Source organism: Dinoponera quadriceps, unplaced genomic scaffold (assembly GCF_001313825.1).
Source record: "Dinoponera quadriceps isolate SergipeBrazil2010 unplaced genomic scaffold, ASM131382v1 scaffold1609, whole genome shotgun sequence".
NCBI classification, from domain to species: Eukaryota; Metazoa; Arthropoda; class Insecta; order Hymenoptera; family Formicidae; genus Dinoponera; species Dinoponera quadriceps.
This window is the reverse complement of record NW_014555756.1, coordinates 238,163-252,231: the sequence shown is the minus strand read 5'-3', so window position 1 is coordinate 252,231 and position 14,069 is coordinate 238,163. Positions and strand designations below refer to the sequence as shown.

Genomic DNA, 14,069 nt, shown 5'->3' with positions numbered 1-14,069 from the left:
GTGTTTTCTGACCGCAGTCAATGTTATCATTTCTCTCTAAACAATGTAACTGTTACGCAACATACACGCGCATTGTACTGTATTTACATTGTTGAGCGGGAAATTAGAATGTTAATACACGTTACGGCTAGTTGACGTTCACGTCGAGAGAGCGATCGAGGGCCTCGCTTCCGAGTCCCGATCGATCCGTCACTGTCTTCATCGATATAACTAACTGTTATCCGGCGGATTGGCTTGTGATGATCACTCGCTCGACGACGATGCGGGTGGAAATGCGCGCCGACGAACGTAACACGGGCGGACGCGTTCGCGACGCGTTAAGCTCGCGGGAGTTTAGAGAGAGAGAGAGAGCCAAGGAGAGGACGTGCCCGACGAGGTAGGTCGACGCAGTAGCGTCGCAGCAGCGGTGCAATCAATGGGCGCATATTGATCTCAACCTTTCGCGCGCGCGGAGTCTCCGCACCTGGCGAAGGCGGACGGCGCGAGAGGGTTTCTCCGCGCGGGACTATCTCTGTCGCGCGCGCGCGACTCTCTGCGTACCTTCGCTCTTCTCTTTGCTCGTCAGCATGCTCCTCTCCACGTGCTAAAACTCGAGACGATCGAGTGATTTGGAAAACCGAGTGTAAATATGACTCTTTCTTCTCTCCGGTCGGAAGAAGACGTGATTCGCGTCCGCGATGCGAGCACGTACTCCTTCTTTTCCCTAGTACGGCGCGGCTCCTGTGAGAAAATCACGTCGGTTCTCCTGCAACAGTTCGAAACGGCTTCAAAAAGAGGCGCGCTCAGACGCCGCTTCCGCCGCGACGCCGGCAGATGGCGGCGACCGCGCCGAGCATTCGGATTGGCCGCTTCGAAAGTAGTGCCAGACATGTGTCGCGTTTCCCGCCTCCGGTGCGGTTTGTGTTGTTGTGTGTGGGGGCCGCGCCAGTCCGGTGAGTCGGAGCGTAGAGACACGTAGAGAGCGGCACGTAAGGGCCTAGGCCGGAATCGAACCGCGGTGTCTTGGTCGTCGGCTCTTCTCTCTTTCTCCCACCCCTCTCTATCTGTCGTCCCTCTTTCCCTCTCTCTCTCGCTCTCTCCGGCACGCACGAACGCGCGACGCACGCAAGCAAGCAGGCGGGCGAACGAGCGAGCGAGCGAGCAAGTGAACGAGTGAGTGAGTGAGCGAGCGAGTGAGCGAGCGAGCACGCACGCACGGCAGCAGCAGCAGTGGTGGCTCCCTGTCCGCGCACTGTCCGGTGACCGACCGTGGTTCGGCTGTGTCCGTCCGTCATATTATATTCCCGGCCCGAGAGAGAGCAAGGTTGCTGGCACGTAGTTGGTGGTGTTGCGACGCAGGAGGCGGTGGGGACGGACGGACGTACGGACGTACGGCGGGTGTGCGATTCGCGGTGTGCGCGTACGAAGCGGCGGAACGAGGAGCCAGCGCGAGAGAGAGCGGTTTGGGACTGTGTGCCGGCCATGGAGAAGCGGATAGAGCTCGAGAAGCGGGGCAGAAACCCCGGCGACGTAAGGCACATCTTTTCAGTATTCTTTCATTCTCGCTTGCTGCGTTCAATCTTTATCTCCCCTTCCCACCCCGGTGTTGTGCGTCTTCTCGCCCGATGTGTGTTTCTCTCGAGTGTGTACTCTCTCTCTCTCTCTCTCTTTCTGCGATTCGCACGCGCTCCTTTATTACGTGCACAGGAGAACCCACGCATTTACGCGGTGCTCGCGTCGCGTGCCTGTGCCACGCGACGATGTGCGTCGCCGTCGTTGTCATCGTCTCTTTCTCGTTGCGTCGCGTTGCGTTGTTGTCGTTACCGCCTGGGTCCTCGCGGTTTGCGGCCGCCGCACGACCGAGTTAAACAGTCGGCGGCGGCGTTCGCCGTTGCCGCGAAAGAGGGACGGTGAGAAAGAAAGAAAGAACGAGAGAGAGAGAGAGGGAGAGAAAAGACAGAATCGCCGTGTTGCCTCTCGCGCTTTGGTGGCCGCGCGGCGACAACACCACGCATTCGCTACAATGTGGCGCGCTGCTCTGTTTCTCTCTCTCTCTCTTTCTCTGTCTGCTGTTCGCCTCGTTCTCTGCATTTCGTCTTGACGGCGACCGCGTGGCCGCCGTCGGTCCCGTGGACGGTCGTCTCCGACCGGGACACGGCATATGCACGCACTGACGATGGCCGCGAACGAGCAACGGGCATGGCGCGTTGGAGAGGCTTCTCGATTCTCTCGATCCCCCTTTCTCCCTCTCTTTCTCGCACCTTCGCACGCACTCCGCACGTCGCTTGCCTACATCCTTCCGAGTGGCTCCATTTCTTCCCCGATATTTTTCTCTCCCTTTCAGCCTGTTCGTTCGCCGCGTGTACGTCGTTCTATTTCGTTCGGTTTCTCTCTCTCACTCTCACGAGAGGCGACCGCGCGCGTCGATCGACGACGCGACCAATCGCCTTCTCTCGCCCTCGGAAGTGATCTCGCGCGGCGATCGGCATCGTGACGCGCTGTACGTCTTTCTCTCTCGCTCGCGTCTCGGTTTTCTTCGTCCTTCTCCCCGCGCGCGTCCGTCTCTCTCGCTCGCTCGCTCGTGCGAGTGAGAAATTTGGTGAACGCTACACGGGCGCAAGGGATCGAGCAGCACGGCGACAACGATGCGCGCGAGATCGCCGCGCTCTGTCGAAATGCCAGTGCACGGCGACGCGGTGGGTTACGTGTCGCCGCTGCGTGTTCCTTAATCGCGCGCGTTTATACGTACGCGATCGTTTATTCGCCGCTGCCTCGCTCTTATCGCGTCGCGAGGAGATACGTTTCGCGTTACACCGATCGCGCGCGAGAGAGAGAGAGAGAGAGCACAGCGACACGACGACGATGATTATGACGAGGACGGTAATTTCGACGAAAGGCGGTCGTTTTTCTGGTAGCGTGAAAAGTGAGACGCGCGCGATCACAGATACGCGCGTCGTGCGCGCACCAGCAGCGTGTTCCCTGCAATTAATGGTGGATCTCTCGCGGTGACTTCGTCGCTTGACTTTGTATCTGCGGATAATCGATCTCACTCGAGTTCCCTCTCTGTGTCTCTCTCTTCTCACACACATACACACACACAATTCTCTCTCTCTCTCTCTCTCTCACTCACTCACTCACTCACTCACTCACTCACTCACACGCATACGCACACACTCTCTTTTCTTTCGTCGTGTTACGCGCGGCACCGGTTACACACGCGGTGCGATATATTTTGTCGCGCGATTTCACTTCCGCGCGTTAACAGACTCAACAGACGAGGTGTGTGCGCGTTCGATTCGATTTCTGACGTAATGATGAAACTCGAACATACGCCAACTTCGCCGTGCGTGCCCCACAGCTGGATGCACGGTCCGCGCGAGTCGCGTCCTCGTAAAAATTCCTCTTGCTATCCGGTCGCGAAAATTAAATAGCGGCTAGTCACTAGTTGCATTTCGACGTGCGAAATACTCTCGTTTCGTCGTCTACCAGCTCGCGCACCTGTATGCGCGATGTATTTTGCGTACGTACACACACGCATGCAGGCACGCGAGCGCCGTAATGGGTTAACACCCAACCCAACGGAGATCGTGATGCCGATTGATTCCGGTTGAATTTCTCACCGGAATCCGCCCGTTCTTTGAGTTACAGATTCGCGCATATGTCTCTCTTTCTCTCTCTCTCTCTCTCTCTCTCTCTTCCGATATCGAGAATTCAAAGCTATTAAACATATCGACTGATGCGAAATCGCCGATAAAAATTCGGACGAGCGCGTACGCACACAGAAATCGCACTCGCGTGACGGACTACATGGCAGCGATGATGATTTCGCTATAATGTAACGCTCGAGAATATGAATCACTCCGACGACGCACCATTGTTGTTCGTGCATATGAGGGAGAAAAATCACGCCGCGATTGCCGCGAGTTAATCGTCGAGTTATCGTCGGCGCGAAGACTTAGAAATTCGTTTGCCCACCGACATGACCGCACAGTGTAATAATAAGTTACGTAAGTGATTGATGAAATCTCGCGCGCGCGTCAGTCGCGTGTCAGATGCGTGTGCGCGCGCGCGACAACGAAACCCGCCGTGAGATATCCGCCGGGATGGATTTATATCCGATCCGTGGTCAGCAGACTCTCTTTCTCTCTATGTGCGTTCCTCGAGTAAATTCGTCAAATCAGATCGATCGTACCGATAAATATATTTATACAGGTTCATGCTCGCGAGATAAGATATTCACGGGGCGAACACACGACCCGAGAATAACAAAGAAGGCTCTTACCGGCGAGAGTCGCAGGCCGCGAAATGCGACAGAGATTAATGCGACTGAGCGAGGAAAGAGAGAGAGAGAGAGAGAGGATACTTCGACGGTCGATTTTCCGGCGAAATGCGCCGCATTTTCCATTAACGCCCGCGTGGCGTGCCCGTTAATTAGGCGCGACTAATTGCGAAGAGAACCGAGTATGCGTACGCGTGATCCCGTCGTGAACTTCACACACACACAATAACCGCCGCCGGCAACATTTCCCCCCGGAAATAAGAAAAAGTGCCGGCCGATTGACACACGCCGGTGCGATAACGAGATTTCGCAGCGTGTACCTACTTTGTGTCGTTTTTCGCGATCGATCGATCGATCCTCGCGAGAATAATCGCCGAGAGGAGTGGAAATGCGAGAAGCGTCGGTCGCAGGTATACCAACGCGGGCAGAAGAGCACACGCGTTTCCGCGGTGCGTGAACTGCGTCGAGACTTCGGGGGTTGCGAATAAATCGTGGCCGAATGGAGGAGAACCGATTAATTGCGCGGCCGACGATCGATCATGCCTGTACTCGCATCCGTGAAAATCCTCGCGAATGCACACGGACAGACGTACACACACACACACACACACCCAACAGGCGACCGACGGCAGTTTACAGCATGTCTCTTAGGAAATTTCCTTTCTAGAACGCGTTGTTCTTGTCAGCGATAAAGCGTTTACGGCGCGATGATGCGCGTGCGAGAGACCGCCGGTGTGCGCCGTGCCGCCCGCTCGTCGACAATGATCGTTCTCCGGGAATCTTTCTGCTATCGGTGTGACATCGATCGGAGTGAAAAAGCCGCGACGAGGTGGTACCACTTTCGAGCGAGCCCCGAAAACGCGTCTAGTTTCTCCCTTTCTCTCTCCCTCTCCTTTCCATCGCCCGGCTTAGTCGGTTCCGTCGGCGCTGAGCAGGTATATCTCGAAAACTCGTATCAATTATTAATATGACAAGTTTGTCACAAATAATTATAATAATTTGAGTTAAGTATTAATTCGCCATCTTGATATCAGCTCCTCGCGTTCTTTTCGGCCACGTGAGCACACGATGCGTTCTTAACGAAAAAGCATTTCCGCTCGACATTGAAGAGAATCTCGGAAGTCCGTCAATCATCGGCGAGTTCCTAGTAAGTCGCGAAATGAAACGCGCGACTTCGTCTCGCGGGATGTTCGTTTCTCGCGACGTCGACGGAGATCGTCTCGCGCGATCCTGAAACGTGGAAACTATAATTCGACGGACATGACTACTTAGCCGTTGTATTTTCTAACGTCAAGGCGTCGCCACGACGGTCCCGATTAGCGAAAACGCGCGGCAGATCGCGCGAAGAGCGCGCGTGCGCACCTCGGCGCCGCGTTATGTAAATGAAACAGTCGCTCGCTCGCTCGCTGCTCCCGCGCGCGCGCACACCGCTCGTTCCGCCATGAGAGATGCGCGTGCACGCGGACGGCTGGATGTCGCCATTATGCCGCGGCGCCGGAACTCTTCCGCAGACGGAGGACACACTTCCGCCTGCCGGAGATGAAAAAGGGAGAGAATACGCGTCGCGACGCCGATACGTCGATCGCGTCGTCCCGGCGCGTGGGTACGCACCACGCGCGCTTCATGGTGTGTGTGCGTGTGTATATATGTCGCCCGCTAATCACCGCATCGCCATCTTGGACGAGTCCACTCCGTCGTCGGTGGTGACTCCGGCCGGCCGCCGCCGAGACTCACGGCGGAGGAGTCACGCGCACGTACGCATGTACGCACTCTGCTTTTTTTTCCGTCGAGGCGGCGCGACGCGACGTTATATACATAGTACCGCCGTGGTTCGCGCCTCATCGTCGTCGTGCCCGGCCGATGTCAGCCGGCATCGCCCGACTTTCTCAGGTGCATCGCCGCCGCATCGTCCACGCGGCGTCGCCCGCTCGTACGTGCGTGGGCGTTCGCAGAGCCGTAGCTAGGGTGTGGCGCAAAGCCGGGCGCCCCCTCCCCCCCGTTATCATCTCGCTTCTCGTTTACCGTGCTTCGTCGCGAAGCTTTTTGAATTGTTGACGCGCGGACTTTCGTGTTTTTACGCCGACTCACGTGAAATTGCTGAGGGATTTTGCACGGGAAAAATAATACATATGTGGAAAGAAAAATTTCGTCTCGTGCGTGGTCTCTTGCACGCGCGTATGTGTGCACGCAATGCGTACGGTAATTTCGAAGTTCGTTGGTCACTGATTCTCGGTCCTGCAGCGCGACGATTGCAAAATCGAAAATGTCACGTCGTTCGAAAAGTTCAACGACGTGACACGTACGCGGTGCCCCTCCTTGCCCTCTGCGTGACTATCATTGATCCGCTCCTATGACTCGCGTAACGATGCCCACCACCGTGATCGGCGTCAGGCATATGTCCCTGGTGGACGTGACGAAAAGCATAACAGAGTGTAGATGTACGAGGAATATCTTGATTCACACACAAACACACACACATGCGAGGAATAGTGACCGGAAACCTGACAACAAGGTCGCCCGCAAAAATTCAACTAAACGTTCAATGAGCATCCAATCGATTTGATTCATCGCCATGCTCGTGGAACGGGGGCCCTGAGACGCCGTGTTACCTCGTTATGCAAATTTACCACGCGACGTGCGGATTTCGTGACGCGGCGCATCAAGTATCCGGAGAAGCGCATCCATTGCGTCATTTGTTCCTTCGGATATCACAAGCGATGAAAGACGGAAGGGGGGAAAGGAGAATAGGAGGTGGGATCGTGTCGTTGGCGAGATGCTCCGAAAACCCGACCGGAAAAACGCGCCAAAACGGAACGGCCATTTTTTCAATGCGGATCAAGCAGCAAGAATCGACGGTGTGAAACGAAAAAAAGCAAATGCGACACCGAGATATCGATAGGGCGGAAGCATCATCGATACTTCTTCCAGCAACGAGATATCGATACCCCCCTTCCCCCCACCTCTCGTACTCGGCGTCGCGTGCCGCAGTCCATGCTTGTCGCTTGCCGGCTTTTCCGACGCCGCTAAACAAGACGCGGCATGCACTCCGCTTACCGTCACGCCTCCTCCCCTTTCTCCTTTCCCTCTCTCTCTCTCTCTCTCTCTCCAGCCGGAGAGAGAGAAAGAGAGAGCGCGCGCGCACGCCTCGTCACCCCGCACCTCCACCCCACTGACTCCTTTCCGGCTCCGCTCTCGCCCTCTCGCCTTTCTCTTTCTTCGATCAATAAAATAGCCCATCTCCCGCGAAAGCTTATCGCTCGTTTGAATTTTAGCGTAAGGACGCCGGCCGACTTTTTTCGACTGTTGCCCGTTTTACCCTGCCTTCTCTCTTTCTCTCTCTTTCCCTCGGCGATCCATCTTCTCTTTCCTCTCGTTTACGAGAGATACCGCGCAAAGTAGTGCCATACGTGCCGCGCTACTGGGCCACGATGATACGGATTTCGATCGGTCGACGTTCGTACCCGATCGGGACGCCCTGTACGTGCGTGTGCCGCGCGCTCGTTTTCGCGCTCACGAGTAATTTAATAAATACCAGTCTGGAAAATTGCACGATCCGTTTCAATTTTCCGCGCGACATGATGAGGCATTTTGTTCTATCGTATATCGCATATGCATGTTGTGCTCTGCTTTAAACGATCGACGACCGGTTCTCCCTCCCGGTTTTCTTGTTTGTTAATGTAAATAGTTATAGGTGATTCCAGTGACTCACGCGCTGTATGTGTCTCATTTCTCTGTTCTAGATCAAGGAGCTTGTTCTTGATAACTGTCGGAGTACGCAAATCGTGGGTCTGACAAGCGAGTTTGTCTCCCTAGAATCGTTAAGTCTCATCAATGTGGGTCTTACCAGTCTAAAAGGCTTCCCAAAGTTATCCAGTCTTAAGAAGGTACGTATGTACGCTTTTATCGCAAAGTAAATACTCCGACGCGATGGTTGTTGTTGAATGTTGAAAGAATGTCTAAATATTGAGCACGATTTGAGAAGGATACATTAATGATGCGTAACTCCATTTATCGTGAGAGAGCGAATCTCTCTCTCTTTCTCCTTTCACATGATGTAAAGGCAAAATGTCGTTCTGTTGTGCAGCTGGAGTTGAGCGACAATCGGATTTCGGGCGGTTTAAATCTGCTCGATTCGAGTCCCAAATTAACTCATCTGAATCTGAGTGGGAACAAGATCAAAGATCTTGACACGCTACAGCCGTTGGTAAGTTCTCACGCTTGTTACGTGCCTCGTGAGGCGCCTATTCGTCGTCGTCAAGTAAAATAAACGACAATCGCGCTAACGCAAGGTCCTTTTGTATATTTCAGAAAGAGTTCAAGAACCTCAAGAGCCTGGATCTCTTCAACAATGAAGTGACAAATATGGATAATTATAGAGAGAAAGTCTTCAATCTGATCCCTAGCTTACGATATCTTGACGGGTATGAAATTGTACAGAGAGCCGGCAGCACGCTAAATCATGTTTTTCTCTTCGCAAACCAATCAATCATTGATTTTTCTGTTAATTTTCAGATTTGACGCTGACGATGACGAAGTTGATGAAAGCGAGGACGACGAAGTCAACGGTAACGAAGACGGAGACGGCGACGCTAACGAAGAAGAAAGCGAAGACGGTTGGTTGAGAAAGTGTTTTGATATTACAATAATTACGAAAATTGTAGATGGTAATAACGTGTACTTATATTGAAATTATAGTTTCAGACGAGGAAGAGGATGATTTCGTAGCTGAATATGAAGAACCAGGATTAGACGTAGTCTACAAAGACAACCTTGAAGTGAGTTTCGTTCGCTTTGTATCTTAAATAATTTATAATGCGGAACTGCAATCGTCCACAATGTGATACCGAAGCATGCTTAGGGATGAACAGTACGTTCATTGAGTTGTTTCGCTCATTAGACGCTCATTATCCGTAACGTAATTATGAAAACGTGTGTGTAAGTTATTCTATGGCTTACAGTACAACACGACCCAGTTTTTCAATGTGATTAAAAATAAATATGTCAATATGATAGGATGACACTGACGAGGAGGATTATATGGGTGAAGAAGAAGAAGAAGACGATGATGAAGATAACGAGGACGAAGAGCAGGACGAAGAGGAAGGTACGAGATTTTTTGAATTTTTCTTACTTCCTCGCTATCGTTTCTATTTAGGATTTTGAGGTTAGCACGATGTAGTTTCTTTTAACGTAACGAAGCGAATAAGAGGAGGGAATTCGTTCGCATTATATCCGCGAAATTGATCTTCACTCACATCTCGTATTCTTTACTATTGGCTGACTTTCATTGCTTTTTACAACGGTGCTGAATTCTGTACAGAATTGTCACCTGCACGAGGAAAGAAAAGAAAACATGAAGACGGAGGCGATTCAGGGAACTAGAACACTTAAGATGGAGGCAAATTTCTGGTACTGTTGAATGAGTGTAAAATTCGTATAAATAATAACAATAATTGCGACGCCGAGTGAACAGCTGGGAATCAAACTAATCGACCGACCAATGACAGACTCTACAGTTAGTGATGTGAATTTATCAGTAAATCATTGACTGAAGGAAAATTGTCTGTGTAACAACAAAAGATTTGCCGTTGAGTAGGTGAAGTGGGATATATGAATGGTAGATTTGCGAGAGAAATAAGGGGAAGGAAATGAATGATGCTGGCATAAAAATAGGGCTGCATTCCAGCTGGACACAGCACAGTTTTAGTTATACTAACGATATTTTATATAGAGTATATAGTTAGAGTATTAGTGGTGTTGCATAGAGTGTACGGAAGATCGAATATTAAATGAATCGTGAAGAGAAAGCGAGTGAAAGAGAGGGAGAGGGCGAAATTGAAAGAGAGAGAGAGAGAGAGAGAGAGAGAGAGAGAGAGAGAGAGAGAGAGAGAGAGAGCGTATGCAGCCTGTGTATGTGTGTGTGTGTGCGTACGTGCGTGCGTGTGTACGTATGTATGTATGTATGCGCGCGAAAGAGACAGAAATAGGCAGAAGGAGGCAGTGGAGTTTTACACTTGAAGGAGCATATTTGTCTGTTAGCTCCAGTCGGCCAAAGGCTGGTCACGCTGGAATGCGGTCATCGTTAATCAGTACTAAGGTTACATAAGTTACATTTTAAATACATTATTATTGTACCGCGAAAAAAAAAATAAGTATAGAGTAAACGCGAGGAACAACTTTTGTACAGGTTTACACCATACATCGAGGTGCATTATATGCCTCTGTGATTTTTGGGACAGAAAATAAAGAGAGAGAGAGGAAGAGAGAAGTATATGTTGCTCGTGTATGTGAGCGTATATATCCGACGAGGGTGGGACGGGATCGGGAAGTAAGTCAAAAGACAAAAAAAGAAAGAAAGAAAGAAAAAAAGAAATAAAAAAAAAGGAAACCGGGAATCGCTTTAAGCGATATCGAACGCACACGTGTGCGCGCATTTCTTCCTCTAAGAAATGCACGATTCAGTATCATCAACGCGCGGGGGCTATCGATTTAGCGGATAGAAAGGTAAAAAAAAAGTAAAGAAGAGGAAATATCGTAATATCTCTTATCGTTTTCAATCGCGCGATTTCGATGACAAAGTAAGAGAGCGAGTTTAGACCGACGTTTACCCGATGAATGGAAGAAACGAAATTCCTCAGATACACCTCGATCGACGTGTTAAGCGTTGTTGCGAACGCGGACACGGTGTTATCCTAACTTAGACTTTTTTTCTAGTGAGCTTTAAGTTCCAGATATGTTTTATGTATGTACCAACGGCGATCGGCCGCTGCCCGGCGCGCATGGCTGTTAGGATTATTGTTATTTACTCTCGCGAACATTGTTCGCGTAAGGGAGAAAGAATTATTACGCTCTAACTATAACGTAAAGGAAAATCACAATTTAATTATTGCTATGATCTACAGTAACATCTCACTTTTAAACGGCAATTGTACAGCTGATGTAACTCGATTCTTTGGTTCGTTTTTTTCTTCCCTTTTTATATATACACGTATATATGTAGGACATCTCAGAGAGCTATCGTATTCTCTTTTAATTATATGTCTCGTATATATTATGCGTGAGAGAGGAGCTCGTTCTTCTTCTTTGGAAAAAAGAAAAAATTTTTCGCGCAAAGCGACACATCGATCGATAATAAATATGAAAACGAGAGTTTTGTTTGTTTTATATCTAGATGAGACGAAGTTCCTTCCATGGAAACTTAATCAAAAAGTCTTGATGGGATATTCGTTATTGAAAAAAAAAATTGGGACAACTCGCGGATTTCTCTCGAATTTTCGCTGAAGAAACACGCATTCATCAAACGATTTCCGACTGAAAGGAGATACGATAATTCTGGGACATCCTGTGTATGCCAAAGTATACAATTCTGTTAGTCGATAATTTAATTGTTTTTTTATACAACATTACGTAAACTGTAAGCGGCAGAGGCCTCGGTCTTTGGAACGAATCGCTAAAGAAACAAAAAAGTCAACATCGTGTGCGTCAAGCTATAATTAACCTTTAATTTCTGTCTCTGAAGTTACCATTGCGCTGAATACATTTCGTGATGAATGACGAAGAGTGCGAAGATGATAGTTAATGGATATTCTCATCTCAATATATTATAATTAATATTAAATTACGAGTATGATTTTTTAAGGAACAAATATTTACACTCGCGCTTTCGCACTTTTCAATTCTACCGAGATCAGAAAACGCAAAATTAGACGTAGTTGGGCGGTTAAGGAATAACGAAGGAAAAATGCGAGTAGAGCGACACACACTTAACGATACATGGGCGTAAGATAAGAAAAAGAAAGAAGGGAAGGATTTGTGCAGAGATGGATCGGATGATGTAGTTAATGGTGAGACTGTAATGAGTAAACTGGACGGGCAACCAATTAACTACGTAATCGTGTGAGAATGGATGAAGGAATGTGGTAGCAAGTGAGAATGCAAAGAGCGAGAGAGAGAGAGAGAGAGCGAGCGAGCGAGCGAGTGAGAGAGGATCGGTTTTATAAGAAAAAAAGAATAAAAATAATAATTATACGGTAGAGTCGAGGACCTGGCGCCTCCTTGTCGCCAGTTTGGTTATGGCCTTATCCAATTTTTCCAAGACTAAAGCAAATTTATATTAGGTACAATGAGTATATGTAACATGTACAGGTCCAAATCTGTAAATTTCCAATCTTGCAATTCGTAATTGCGGCTCGCGCGGAGAAAAGGCGTATTAAAGAGTTAAATTATAAATAATTAAGAATTTAAATTATAAATAATTGAGAAAATATTCCGCGCGCACCGCGACACACACGTGACACACATACAACACACACACGCACACGACATACCGTACATGCGTGACACACTTTTGTCAATTGCGATTTTGGATAGACCATTTAAGTAAGGGGAAAATGCGAAAAACAAAAAAATTTGTCTATCACCTTCTATTATCAGATATATTACATCTGTGTACTGTCTGTCTGTTTCCGTTGTTAAAATGGATTTTTATCATAACGTTTGTTTATTTCGAGCAATCCTCATCACACAAAATAAGAAAAGATAATTTATTAATAAAACCATTTACAAATCAATGATCGTGCGTCTGGTGCATACACACAACTGACGAATAAGAAACCTAGTTTTAGTTATTTTTATTACTCTTAAGTGTAAAAGCGAGCGGGGGGAGAGAACTTACTCGAGAAGAATGAGTTCATACACACACACACACGGTGTCGCAAAAAAGATAATGTTCTTCCCCGATCATTTGTTTTTTGGCGTGAATAAGATGAAAATTTTTCCCCTTATTTTTATCTTTTTTTTACCCTCATTTATATCTCCCAAAAGTTCGATGGAAATTTTATTTGAAGTTGGCGCAGTGACTCGCTCGGATTATCGCCATAACCACGGACGGTGGACCGATACCCAAATCGATCGGATGTGTACACCTATATATAAGTGAGGGTATGTATAACCAAAGAGACTGCGATTAAAGAGAGCTCTTATCTTAAGGAAGGATACATAAAATTTAGTTTGGAAGCAGAATGGCTGACTTATCATCAGTTTAATACAGTGTTTTATGTTTTAAATCTTTCGCCTGTATTCTTTCATCGATAAAAGTGCCTTAAATATGATTCCTCAGTCAATCAGGTGGTTCTCACTCAGCCACTTTCCTCGATAAAGAGAATTCAAAATACGGGCCTTTGCTCTTTAAATATCACACGATAACTGTCTGATATTTCGAGTCTTAAACTAAGAAGCGGTTCTGTTTATGATTGATGACAAATCGCTGTATAATAAAAAAAAGTGAGAAAAGATAATTTAAACATAGATCGAGGATACAAAGCACCGAGAGTACAAGTCGATCATTCTGTCGAGGCCTTTATTATTTAGCAAGAGACACAAGTCTAGTTATATCATTTATTATATTTTTCTTTACATAAAGTTTATATCAAATATTTTTCTTACTAAATATGCAAAACAAAGACAAATAATGAGATAACTAGACTCGCGTCGACTTGCCTTTTGTTGGAAAGCGATCTTTGCGTTTACGATGAATCTATCATTTAGTAATCTGTTCTCAATACTACAAGCTGTGAATAATTTGTGTTAATTCTGCGTTTTCGACGACGTTCGCGTCTAAGTGACAATAGTAATAATTTTGTACGTGAAACTCGAAGCGACGACCTCTCGACGATCGAGAGAATCGATTCGCGCGCGCACGAGAGAATCGACTCCGAGGATCGACAATCGCCGCGCACGCGCCGGCCCAAGTCGCGCCACGACAGGTGGCGTCACCAACATGGCCGCCGGTGGCTCGCGTCCACGTATCGTA

The 14,069-nt window shown here is 48.4% G+C and overlaps 1 protein-coding gene across 4 annotated transcripts; it reads left to right on the top strand.

Moving 5' to 3' along the window:
* Positions 1 to 900: 900 nt before the first annotated feature.
* LOC106745346 (acidic leucine-rich nuclear phosphoprotein 32 family member A-like) lies at positions 901 to 10,114 on the top strand. 4 transcript variants are annotated; one of them, XM_014620879.1, is made up of 8 exons: positions 901 to 1,509; positions 7,999 to 8,142; positions 8,343 to 8,462; positions 8,567 to 8,679; positions 8,771 to 8,871; positions 8,954 to 9,033; positions 9,272 to 9,362; positions 9,579 to 10,114. In XM_014620879.1, the coding sequence occupies exons 1-8, from the start codon at positions 1,462 to 1,464 to the stop codon at positions 9,638 to 9,640; spliced, it is 759 nt and encodes a 252-aa protein (XP_014476365.1). In that variant the 5' UTR covers positions 901 to 1,461; the 3' UTR covers positions 9,641 to 10,114. The 4 variants fall into 4 exon arrangements, with proteins under 4 accessions (XP_014476365.1, XP_014476364.1, XP_014476363.1 ...); XM_014620878.1 differs by lacking the exon at positions 901 to 1,509 and adding an exon at positions 5,708 to 5,884; XM_014620877.1 differs by lacking the exon at positions 901 to 1,509 and adding an exon at positions 5,893 to 6,012.
* Positions 10,115 to 14,069: the final 3,955 nt, after the last annotated feature.